The sequence below is a fragment of the Lactuca sativa genome, chromosome 4, assembly GCF_002870075.4.
Source record: "Lactuca sativa cultivar Salinas chromosome 4, Lsat_Salinas_v11, whole genome shotgun sequence".
Taxonomy (NCBI): domain Eukaryota; kingdom Viridiplantae; phylum Streptophyta; class Magnoliopsida; order Asterales; family Asteraceae; genus Lactuca; species Lactuca sativa.
Window position 1 is genome coordinate 169,121,314 of NC_056626.2, and position 12,860 is coordinate 169,134,173.

Sequence of the window (12,860 nt, forward strand, 5' to 3'; positions counted from 1 at the left end):
GCCTATTCCCACCCGACATACTTTTCGGACTCCAACCATTCGTATTCATAACAAGGCTTAGAACTTAAGCGACTACCTATCGCATTTGCATCATCCCCTCCCCTTTCAAAAGGAATTGTCCTCAATTCAGCAAGGGCTTCATAAAAATATTTTTCCATATGAACCTTACATACAATCCTCCCAAGCTAGTCTCTTCTTTTAAATGAAAGATATCTTAAATCATTGCCTTTCTTAAAATCAGTTTTAACATTATCAATCAATTCTTCTTTCTAACTAACCATTCGCTTGGACTTAGAAGTTCTCATGAAATCAATCTCAATTTCTAATCGAACATTAAGGGAAACAAGTAATGTATAATGATGTTAAAGTGCTTTGGCCATCACATTTCCTTTACCAAATTTAAGCACCTCAAGACTGTTGAACATCTTCTCTCCACACAATGATACCCTTTAAACAACTAGGGATTTGTCTAGTTATTATGTTGAAACCTTTTATACTCCAAGGGCTCGTCCAGAACTTGATTGCTCCAAGTTGGACCTGATCAATCAACACTTCCACCTTCGCAACGACACACGTTAAGAACATAAATGGATATTTCTCCTTCTTGCCATATATTTTCAAATACTCATCTTCACTTCGACTATATACCAAAATATCATCCAAATATTTCATCACAAACCTATTCAAATTTAATTTTAACACTTGTGAAAATCACCAACAATAGACATAAGCATTCTCGTGAGATCTGGTGTTTTACAAAAGGATTATCCCATAATCAATGTTCTTGAAATTGAAAGGAGAAAAGAATTGCAACGTATGAACATTAACCACACATTTTCCATTCACTCCAAGCAACTTCATATTTAACCAATCGCAATGATAGTGAGTTCTTTTAGATCGTAACAATGCAATTGTTCAAACCGCATCAACATAACATAACTGATCCGATTGTAACGATGCCACCAATCACAATTAGGGCTGATTTTGGTTATGTTTAGTGTGATGAGTCATGGTGTCAACAAATTGAGTGTGTGATTTTTTTATCATCAGATTGAGGTGAGTCTCCTCACTGTACTTGTAGGTCGAAGGCACTAATGCCGACCCACTGAATTATGTTGTAGGATAGTAGATGTCTTCGTGACACTTACTGATATGCTTGTATGTGCTTGTTGTCTTCGTGACTCTTGCTAGTATGACTGTATGCTTAGTAAGGGTGACATAGACCCGTATCGGTTAAAAGATACCTAAGGATTCAAAAGGGACTCGGGGAGTCGGAAGAGCCTCATGGATTCGAAAAGGACTCAACATGTTGGAAGGGACTCACGGGTGAAATAGACCCATTACATTTTTAGATTGATATTATATGTATGTGTGATGTTTATGGATGATATGTGGTATTTTGGGGAAATCATTAAGCTCTGTTCTTACCGTTTATATTTAAATGTTTTTCAGGTACTTCCGGATCAAAAGGGAAGACTCTAACATGATCGCATCGCATCAACCCGTGTTTAGTATTTATGATTTTGGGATTGTACTCTGATAACTATTTTTCCACAATGTTATACTTTTGATGGTTTTGGTTGACTTAAAATTAAAAATTTTTATCTAGTATTTTTTGGATGTTACATATTGTGTCTTCAAAAGGTAGGGACGCCCTAAGACCCAGGTGGCAGAGTGTTTTGGGTTGGGTCCAAATGGGCCACATCAGCTCCCTGCAAAAAACGAGGTGACCATAACACGTTGTCTTATGGTCTTACGGGTGGTAATGTGTTGGTTGTTTTGTTTTCGGGTTCAATATTTAATTAAATAAGTTAAAAATCCCAATTCAACCCAACTTGATTAACTAAATGCTCGAATCGTGTGATTATCAATTACTGACATTGGTAAGCAAACGATTCCCCTATTTCCAGTTGATTTTATTCAACGATTGACCGAATGAAAATATTAATAAATAATAAATTGTATGAACTTAGATCAAAATGCCCAATGTGATTGAAATTAAGTTGACTTGTTTGTTTTTTTAAGTTATTCATCAAAATGACCATAAATGTTAGACTCATATACCTAGATAACGACATAATGTCCATTTACCCAAAAACGACCATTATCCATGCGGACTAGTGATATAATCGTTCTCAAGTTTTAGCTTCATATTTATGGGAAAATGACTTAGGAGGGTAACTACCTCTTACTTGTGTTCACATATTGGCAACTTCTTCTTTTTTGTACATAATAAAGCAACTAACTTGTTTTAACTGTTTAAATTACACCAATATTACCGGCTAATACCTGTTTGAACCGGTAACTCAAAGGGAAAATGACTTCGGAGGGTAACTACCTCTTATCCGTGTTCACATATTGACAACTTCTTATTTTTTGTACATAAGAAAGCAACTAACTTGTTTTAACTGTGTAACATCTCAAAAATCATGACCAAAATTTTCGTTTTTAATTTAATACTAAAACCATAATTGTCAAACCATTAATTTAATACTCCAGCATCGGGCCCTGCCCGACATTAGGCCCCGCCTGGCATAGAGCCCCGCTCGGTATACAGATCTGTCTCTCTTAGGCCCCGCCTGCTAAACACATACAATCATATAACATGCTAACACATAAAGAAACATACTTTACTGTATCCTAGTCCTAAGAAACATACTCTGCTAATAATGAGATACAGAACATCGTCCGTACTCAACTGGTGATGAGATACGGGACCTCACCCACACTCACCTCCATACCAGGAACATACAAGTATCACACACACAACAAGTATAATCTAACATGCAAACATTCCTCGGACACCCGCCCGACATCGGACCTTGGTCTGGAATAACATACTAGCATACAATGCCTAGGGCTAACCGCCGAGTCTTCCTACTCATAGACTACATGAGCTGGCATTGTGGCCTTAGACCCATTCACACAGTGAGGAGACTCACCTTGCACTGCTGAATCCCTGGCTGGAACTAGCTGAGTACGGACGAAGTTTTGTATCTCATTATTAGCAGAGTATGTTTCTTAGGACAGGGATACAGTAGAGTATGTTTCTTTATGTGGTAGCATGTTATATGATTATATGTGTTTAGCGGGCGGGGCCCGGAGACAGGCGGGGCCTAAGAGAGACAGATCTGTATACCGAGCGGGGCTCAATGCCAGACAGGGCCCGATGCCGGAGTATTAAATTAATGGTTTGACAATTATGGTTTTAGTATTAAATTAAAAATGAAATTTTTGGTCATGATTTTTGGGATGTTACACAGTTAAAACAAGTTAGTTGCTTTCTTATGTACAAAAAATAAGAAGTTGCCAATATGTGAACACGGATAAGAGGTAGTTACCCTCCGAAGTCATTTTCCCTTTGAGTTACCGATTCAAACAGGTATTAGCCGGTAATATTGGTGTAATTTAAACGGTTAAAACAAGTTAGTTGCTTTATTATGTACAAAAAAGAAGAAGTTGCCAATATGTGAACACGGATAAAAGGTAGTTACCCTCTTAAGTCATTTTCCCCACATTTCTCGTGCATGCATTTTATTATTTTTGAAACTACTTTACATTCGGTCGGTACATAAAGTACTCATGAATGAGCTAGATAAGAACTCACGAGCTGCATATGGTTTTGTATATATAGTAACATTGAGGACGAGCAAGAATAATCACTGCAATATAAACAAACCAGAGACCGAATCGACCGTCTAGCTGGTTCGATGGTTTTACTGGTTCAACTGGTCTCATAAACCGAAAAAAACCGGATGATGTCATAATTATATTATTATTAATTTTAATTATATAAAAAAATACAAAAAATAAAAAAATAAATATTTTTAAAGTTCCCGGTTTTACCGGGCCAATTTTTACCGGTTCACATGAATACCGATTTTTTAGCCTTTAAGAACTGGATCCTGGACCGGTTCCCAGCAGGGACGGACCCAGGATTCTGTAGTAGGTTTTGCCGGTCCGTAACAGGTGTTGTCGATCCATAGTAGGTGTTGCTGGTGACACATTTTATAGTAGAAAAAAGAAAAAAAATCGAAAATTTTGCACTACGTCGGGAAAAAATAGGTGTTGCCGGTGCCACCGTTGGCACCATACTAGATCCGTCCTTGGTTCCCAGTTGAACCGGTCAAACGGTCTGGTTTTCAAAACATGGGTAAAAACTTTATTAAAAGATTTATGTTGAAGAATAGAATGACAATAGAGAAGAAGATGATGATCTAACATCTATCATTGATTATACATTTATATGCAAGTAAGTGACAAATGATCTTCGATTTTACATTTTTTTCTCTTTTGCTGAATCACTAATTATCTTATGTGTTCGGTATTGTCCTAGTGAATTAACATGCACCACAGGCTTGCGTCACCGATTGAGAGGATTGTCAATGACTACGTGTTTGCCTCTTTAGATGAGATTACGTTAACACCGAAAACAATTGTGTAGAATAATCCATGCTTTCTTGATGTTTAGTATATAATATTTCAGGCACCTTCTATATATGTAAATTAAAAGGCTTATAAATAAAAAACTTATTTTATGTCCATAATATAAAAGTTTTTTTAATTTTTTTTTTGTAGGGATCCTATATAAATTGTTTGTCTACAGTTGATTGAAAAGATATTAGACTCACTAAATCATTGAAAAAACTTATGACAAGAGGTTATTAATTAACAAGCTCCATAAAGACTTAGTTATAAAAAAGCTTGCTTTTTGGATGATAAAAACGGTTGCAAAACTAGTCGACTTAAGAAAAAAAATAAGCACTTTTTACAAAAAGGAGTCGATTAACTTAGTTCTAAAAAAGCTCATCTATTAGTTTTTTAAAATTTCATTTTCAAATTTTGTGAGCTTTTTGGATGATAAAAACGTAGGCCTGGTAATGGAACGGGTTTTGACCCTGATCCGATCCAAACCCTTAACAATAATATGGGTTTGGAGCATAGTTTTGATCCGTTTACCCGTTAACGACCCATACCCGCTAACCCTTTTATTAAAAGGGTCGGGTATGGATCATTACCGATCCGCTCCGTTTAAAACCCGCCCCATATAAATTTTGGAAATATAAATTTATATTTGATATTGCCTAAAGTTTACATTAAATTCCAATCAGAAGTCCAAAGAGAAAAGGCCAAAGACTAAATTGTTTTTACATAGAACTCGATGACTCAACTTCTAGACTTCCAGTCTTCTCCCAAGAGTCATGATTTCATTTCATTTATATTTCATCATGTAATCACCAATTTAATTTATAAATCAATAAAGTCATTTATCAACCGGACTAAAGTTTGTAATTACTATTCTTTATCAATGCAATCGACGATTAAAAACCAATTGGAAGTAACTAAAATAATGATTTTAATTCCAATAGAAAGTCCTCGAGTACATAATGTGTTTTTTAAATCAAAACTTAGTTTTATTTAATAAATGTGATTTTATGATTTAAGTAAAATGTGTTTGATTATTCAAAAAACTTACGGGTTACGGGGCGGGTTTGGATATCTGCTGATTCGGTGGATAAGGGTATGGGTTTGATTATTTAAAACCCTGCGGGTTACGGAGAGAGTTTGGATCGGATTTTGAAATTTGTTAAAATGGTTTGGATCAAGGTCGATTCGCTCCAAACCCGCCCCATTGTCAGGTCTATAAAAACGTTTGCAAAACTAGTCGACTTAAAAAAAAAGCATTTTTACAAAAGGAGTCGATTAATATAGAATCGTTAAGAATTAACAAGTTAAAGAACATTTTATAGGGATCAAATTCGAAAAAAAAAGATTATAAAGAAACCGGTTTGTAATTAAGTCCTTAATAAGATACCATCAGTTGTCGCAATACGGCAAATAGTTATCCAGCATACACGACAGCTTGAACTCCCCAATTACTTGTCTACTACCAATAAAATCCACGCCCTTGCCCTTCCCGGAAACCTTCTTCAGATCACCGGCGGCAATGACGACGTACGGCACGATTCCGACGTCATCAGGCGGAGGTTCAAATCTCGAATACCTCTCTCGAGCTAAAGCACGCATAAAATCTGGATTAGGCACGCGGCGTTCCTGGAAAGAGATGTTCAATTTCCGTTCGGTTGACCTTCCTCATGGCGTCTCCGATGCGTTTTCACGAATCAAAACAAACATAGGTTACTTCCGTATGAACTATGCGATACTCGTGCTGGTGATTTTGTTTCTTAGTCTGTTATGGCATCCGGTTTCGTTGATTGTATTCGTGGTGATGATGGCGGCTTGGTTGTTCCTTTACTTCCTCCGTGACGAGCCTCTGGTGATTTTCCACCGTACAATTGACGACGGCGTGGTCCTTGTGGTGTTATCGGTTGCGACGATACTTTTGCTGTTGTTGACCGGCGCAACGATGAATATAATTTCATCGATTCTTGTCGGATTGGCTGTTGTGGTGATTCACGCTGTTTTCAGGAGCACTCATGATTTATCCTTAGACGATGAGGCAGGTGGCTATCTGGCATCTTCTTCGTCTTAGAAGGTAGATTCGAAATAGTTTGCGTATAATCTGCAACTCTTTGTTTGTTTGTTTGATTGTTTTTGTTACTGATTCGTTTTCTTGGCTTCTGTTACTCGTTAATTTTGGCACGAATCTTTTGTACCTATGTCGCTATTTGTGTCCATTTGTGTGAAAAGCAAACTTCAATTCCTTCCACTGAAATTAAGTTCTCCATTTCTGCTCAAGCCATACCTTCAGGTTGAGTCTACACTCTTCACTGCACATTTTATCATGTAATCAGTGGCAATCAGATCAGGATATGAACTTTTTTTTATAGCTACTTGATTTGAAGGGTAAAAAAGACATGAAGCATCCTTTGATAGAATTGAATTACAGGCTAGGAAATTAGTCAAAACATCTAATCTGTTCTTGTTGATTTATTACTTTGTTTGTTGTCTGTTGTTGTAGTTAATTGTATCAAACCCAACTACAGGCTTTTCTGTGTTGTTTTTATCTGCTGGGGTGGTGCCTACCAATGATTTCTTTGTCCACCAACTTCATTACTATGCAATCCGTATTAAATCTGACCAAATTGCCCTTCCTAATTCCTACTCTTGACAACTCATTTTTGTTCTACTAGTCTTTTAATGGCTCATCAACAGTCAACGCTACTACAAAAATGCATTGCAAGATCCTTTTATTTGTTTAAAAGATATGGTTGGTATCATGTGTATTTTTCTAGTGGTTTGTTGTCCACTTTTGTAAGTTTTTTTAAGATAATAATTTTTTATGATTTAAAATGTATTAACTTTAAAAAAGTTGATAGGTTATATTTTGTGATTTCAGATTTAATATGTTTCCTTTGTGTAAACTCTGAGGACAATTGCACTAGTTTTATTTGAATTTAGGGGTTGTGTTTGTAAATAAAGCTTGATATATGATATGATATATCTTAGAGAATCACAAAAATTGCCAAAAATTAGGATAAGCTTTTAACTTATGGCCACATTTGCTTAATTTCCTTCAAAATTACCATCTATCTTACTCTTCTCTCACTCCCCTACCTTCAACAACTACTTTTAAATTCACACAACAATATTTATTTCATGATATGCAACAATTTTATCCTATACAAAACCTAACCCTAACTCCATTCACCAACTTCTGGCCTCTTCCCCAATAATAATAATGTTGAAGGAACCATGGATCCAAAAACTGTAATAATCAGATATTTCATCTTTGGATTCATCAAACACAGTCAAGAAGCAAGAGTTCAAAGAGATTAACGAAGACTATCTTCCGTACAAGTCTTATGTTGCACTGATTTGATTTTGTCAGAGTATAGTTAATGTTGTGTTTTCCAAAGTCTTTAGAGAGTTGGATCAAAGAATTCCTGAAAAGAAAAGAAATCCCCAAGAGTTCAATTGGCTTATAGACTTTCATATTCATCACTCTAAAAGGAAAAACAAAATCGTTAAAAAAAACGAAGCTTTAAACATGCCGACTTCTATCTATGCAACATACAGAAGAATAGGAAAGAAGAAGAAGTCACTTATGCGGACTTCAAAGACATCAACCCCGAAGACTTGAATGAATTGCCAAAAAGTTCAATGTCAAAGCTGAAAAATACACTCCAACTTCAAACTTCAAACTACCATATATTCCACTCATAGAGTTTTTGGAATCATTGCTTTTTGATATCACTTTCATTGATGGTGAACTTTGCCAAGTGTGTGATCGATGATATTATAAGATCGAAGTATGCCAGCCACTCCTCGTTGAAGGAGTTAATGCATGACTGGCGAAGAGATTGTGTCTTGGTGTGTTAGCAAAGGTCGGAGAAATGGAGAGTGAAACAAAGTTGGAGAGAATCATCCTTGAAGACATGTAGACAGAACTTTGGTGTGTCTAACACATAAGTTGAAGCTTAACGAATTATTTATCATGTACAATCTTTTATAATATATTGTCAGGGTGAAGTTATGTGTATTGTCCACCAAACCTAAGGCTATAAGGTATGTTCTGAACATCTCATTTATGGGTGAAAATGATTATTCATCATCATCATACATTTTCGCAACACATTTACTATTGTTTGGGGGGGGGGGGGGGGGGGGGGAAGGGGTGTCGTTCACTAGTGAACTATGCTATCAATAGCGGTGCTATAGCGACGCTATAACATTTTGCGGTGTTACTGAACCGCTATTTTGAAATAGCGTTTACAAATAGCGGTGACGCTATTAGCGGCGCTATTGACCGCTATTTACCGCAAAACTCATCAGCGCTATAGCGACGCTACACCCGCTTTTACAATTTCGTACATATTGGGCTGCTTTGACAAAGAAAAAAACGATTGTGTGTTATTTCAATATTAAATCTTTATTTTTTTAACTAGTCCACTACACTTTTTGTCTTAATAAGTCCAAATAATAAATATAATTAATTATAAACTACAAATCAACAAATGACAACTTCCATTTCTCGTCTGTTTCAGTACTTAGGAAACCACGAACGACTTGAGCTGTAATGACATTTTGACACTTTTTAATTTCCATATAACTATATTAGAATATTATATATAGATTATGTTATGTTTTTATATGAATTTTTATGATATTAATTTCATATAGTATTAATAATCAAATATATAAATTTTGTATAAATATATAATATAAATTATACATAATATTAAAAAACCGCTATACCACTGCTATACCACCGCGATAACCGCGATTTCAAATAGTGGAATGTGACCGTTATTGAAATTTGGACCGCGATAACTGCTTAGCTAGTGAACAAGAGAGATAAAGAGGGGAGGGGGTGTTGTTCACTAGTGAACAAGAGAGATAAAAAGACAACCAGAAGAGGGATACAAATAAATGTTTTTGATCTGATGTGAGAACCCGTAATTAGCTTCAATCCTCACCACCACTACACCCATTGGGAGCAGTGTTCACTAGTGAACATCTCCTGCACATAGGATCCACATAGTGTTCCTATGCGTGAAGACACATCCATACCTCATGGCCTAAGCATGCCTTCACTTTGTATGACAAGTTATGTGTGTACTATAAATAGGTTACTAGGGGATATGAAATAAGTACGTATTAATTAGCAGTGAAATACACGTCATATCATTTAGCCGAACTTGTGTTGTTTTCATTTGATTATTCCTTTGCTTGCAAACTGTAATCATAGTTCTTAATTCTGCATTGTTCTTTAAATATTGTTGTGATCCTATTATGTTACTTATCATTCAACACTTAATATTATCGTTTGAGCTTAAACGATCCTTAAACTGTTTTTTTCTAAACTCAACAGAGAGTACACTGGAAAAGTTGTTATATTGTCAAAAAAAATATCGGGTTTAATACAATAAAATGATCAAGAGAGAATTCTTTGATTCTTGCGTTTTCGTTAGGGGTACTTGAAGCCGTTGTTGTATTGTATGTTTTGATCGAGAGAGATTTCAAAATGAATTTTGGTATGAAAATTAGGAAATTTCTAAAAAACGCCTAAAGATGGTGTTTGTTTTTTTTTTGGAAAAACTATTTTTAGCACTTATATTTGTGAGTAGGAAAACATTTACATCTACATGTTCTCACATAATGTTTCTTTTTTAGAAGGGCACATATGTCAAAACATGTGTTGCATCTTCTCTAAAAAGATATGGACCAAAATCTATGAATAGAAATACATTTTTTCGACAAACATCTTAAAAAAATTCTTTTACAAAAAATCCGTAACTTTTAAACTTGGGCTCAGCCCATGCGATAAAAACTAAGTTGTTTGACTTATTATTTTTATACAAACAACTTGCAACCCAATTATTTATCTTTATCAATTACTCTAAATATGGAATAACACGATTCATTTGCACAAAAATAGAGTTGAAGGTTTAATTGTCGATTTCAGTCTACTTTTTTATTATTATATGTTTGTAGTTTATGTTTATCTACTAGTTATAATTTAAATTAAATTATAACTAGGGAAGGATCCCGCGTTGCGAGGGTTAGAACGTATTCAATTGTAAAACATGTTAGTATCTGAGACTATTTTTTATATATTTATGCATGAACAACGGGTTCATTATATATGCCAAAGCGTTTGTGTTTTCTGGGTGTGAGTCGTTGTAGACGTATGCTTCCAATAATATATAAACACCATATCAAAGCCACAATAAACACATATACATCAATATATAGAATCATGTAATTGATTTTCACATACCAGTATGTATACAATTAATAAAATCACAAATTGTCATATCTTTATAACTTTCCCAATGTGTTATCCTATTAGCTTCGTCACAGAAAGATATTGAAAGCAATTGTGGCTCTTTTATTGAAGAAGAGATCTATCAAGAAAAAGTTATGACCATTACTAAGAAATTGGAAAGAAAGTTGCAAATAATACAACTCTAAGTATTATAAAATTTCATGAAGGAGTTGTGAACATAGATTTTTCGGTACTATTCAGAAAAAAAGGGAATATAAGGAAGGAACTATATTCAAAATTGTCAATACAACATAAAGTAAATATTAAATACCCCTATGCATAATGTCTCAATAAAAGAAGAAGATAGCAATGAGCAACAACATTAAAGCACAAGTAATTTATCGTTCCTTTTTCTTAATAAAATAGAGTAACTTTTTCCATTTGAGGTCCAGTGTAAGCTAAATTACCTGCCAGTATACGAAATCAACATAAACCACATATATCACCTGCATCAACCAATGCTATCGTAGAGGTATAAAATATAGTGGGATAGGAATCTTCAAAGAAATTAATTTTTTGTTTTTAAGCAAAATGGATAAATGTATTGATTTTATTTTATTGTTTTGTTTTCTAATTATAATTATTCTCAAAGAGTATGAAAACACTAATCTTGGATGCAAGTAATATCTGAAGCATGAATTTATAAGAAAGTAATTTTAAAGTGAAAACAACAAAAACAGAAACCAAAATAGAGTTCAAAAAAAAATCTAAAGAAGTAATGAAAGCATAGGTCCGATTACACTCTACCTCTTCACATTAACTTTTCTTTTTTCCCTGTGGATATTCAACACCTTCTTTACAATCGTTTGTTCTTCAACCAAAAAAGCCCTAATTATCCTATAAATGCAACACTTGAGCAAATAATCCATTAATTAAGTGAACAATTACCTTTCTCTTATAGCACTCCAGCACCTACAAAAAATACACCATCATACGCACATTCACTCAACACAAAAACATACAATAAGTTAAGATAATGAACAAAAAAACGCAAAGTATATTACCTTTAACATCAAACGAATCACATTTAGCAGATGTATTTATTCCAAAACGCCTTCTCTTCAAGCATACTGTAAATTTGTCTCATGACATCAATGTCTGAGCTGGGATCAACTTGCCCACTTACATGAACAATATCATTGTCCTCAAAACAACGTACAACTTTGACACAAGTAAATGAGAGTTTCAGAACACCAAATATGATATTTGCAGGTTTAGGTTGGGACATAACTCATAACATATTATGTATGCAAGTAATTGATTCATCAATGATCATGAAAGTGGAATTGAAAGAAAAATCAAGCAGATAGAATGGTTCAACTACCTACAGGTACTCTGATTATCAGATTTCCAATTTCAAATTTGGAAAAAATCATAACAAAAATATATTTGAAAACTAAACCCTAATTATTGAATCGGATGTGAATATCTTCTGTAAATTCAACTATTACAGAAGAAGAAATAAAATAATATCAAATATTAGATCCTCTTTTTGAAGGAGAAGAAGCCAATGGAAGTACCTGTGAAGGCGTAGACATTTTATAATGAATCCCTTCGGCATTTTTGCCCTTATTACCATCCAATATTACAAATTTACCATCTTCCTCTTTCTTATTCTCTTTGGTATCTTGATTCTTGATTAAACTCGCCCTGTTCTCAGATTCTAATTCCATCAATCTTCTCAATAATTTTCTTTCTTCACCGAAACCCTTCAATGGTGGATCTTTTTGTGCGGGCTCTTGTTGTTTTTCATGATTCTCACTCTCATCAGAAGAATCCAGTCGGTTAACCGTCACCTATGTTGAGAAAGGGTGATTCTGCACTTGTAGAAGAGAGTGAAGCGAGTTGAAGTAGATAAAAATGGTACAATCCGAAAGACAAAGACCACTATAGAAGAAGAGACGGTGGGAGGAGAAGAAATAGATAAGTGGTAGGTGGGGAATATTACTTAATATTATTAATAATATTAAGGTATTTAGTTTTTCGGTATAATTAATTTTTCGGTATATTTATATCTGGGTAATTTTTTTTTTTTTTTTTGTACATAACTACGTATCTAGGTAACAAATTTGTTTGAAGTGTTCACATATGATCATTATGACCTGCTATAGCAGGTTAAATCCTAGAT

The 12,860-nt window shown here is 34.5% G+C and overlaps 1 protein-coding gene and 1 long non-coding RNA gene across 7 annotated transcripts; one reads left to right on the forward strand and one right to left on the reverse strand.

The window, feature by feature from the left end:
- Positions 1 to 5,824: 5,824 nt before the first annotated feature.
- Positions 5,825 to 8,521, forward strand: LOC111906849 (PRA1 family protein F3). 4 transcript variants are annotated; one of them, XM_023902625.3, is made up of 2 exons: positions 5,825 to 6,496; positions 7,095 to 8,521. In XM_023902625.3, exon 1 carries the CDS (start codon positions 5,948 to 5,950, stop codon positions 6,491 to 6,493), a length of 546 nt encoding a protein of 181 aa, XP_023758393.1. In that variant the 5' UTR covers positions 5,825 to 5,947; the 3' UTR covers positions 6,494 to 6,496; positions 7,095 to 8,521. The 4 variants fall into 4 exon arrangements, with proteins under 4 accessions (XP_023758393.1, XP_023758394.1, XP_023758392.1 ...); XM_023902626.3 differs by lacking the exon at positions 7,095 to 8,521 and adding an exon at positions 6,948 to 7,073; XM_023902624.3 differs by lacking the exon at positions 7,095 to 8,521 and adding an exon at positions 6,923 to 7,069.
- A 2,133-nt stretch (positions 8,522 to 10,654) lies between these two features.
- LOC111906850 (uncharacterized) lies at positions 10,655 to 12,657 on the reverse strand. Of its 3 annotated transcripts, none has more exons than XR_002855355.3 (4): positions 12,253 to 12,657; positions 11,737 to 11,893; positions 11,480 to 11,644; positions 10,655 to 10,811 (listed from the first exon to the last, which is right to left on the reverse strand). It is a non-coding gene; the product is annotated as an uncharacterized LOC111906850 (long non-coding RNA). The 3 variants fall into 3 exon arrangements; XR_002855354.3 differs by lacking the exon at positions 10,655 to 10,811 and adding an exon at positions 10,929 to 11,139; XR_002855353.2 differs by lacking the exon at positions 10,655 to 10,811 and having other exon boundaries at positions 10,929 to 11,644.
- Positions 12,658 to 12,860: the final 203 nt, after the last annotated feature.

What these genes read in the sequence shown, in the direction of transcription:
- LOC111906849 (XM_023902625.3), top strand. Translation starts at nt 5,948, where the DNA reads ATGACGACGTACGGCACGATTCCGACGTCATCAGGCGGAGGTTCAAAT.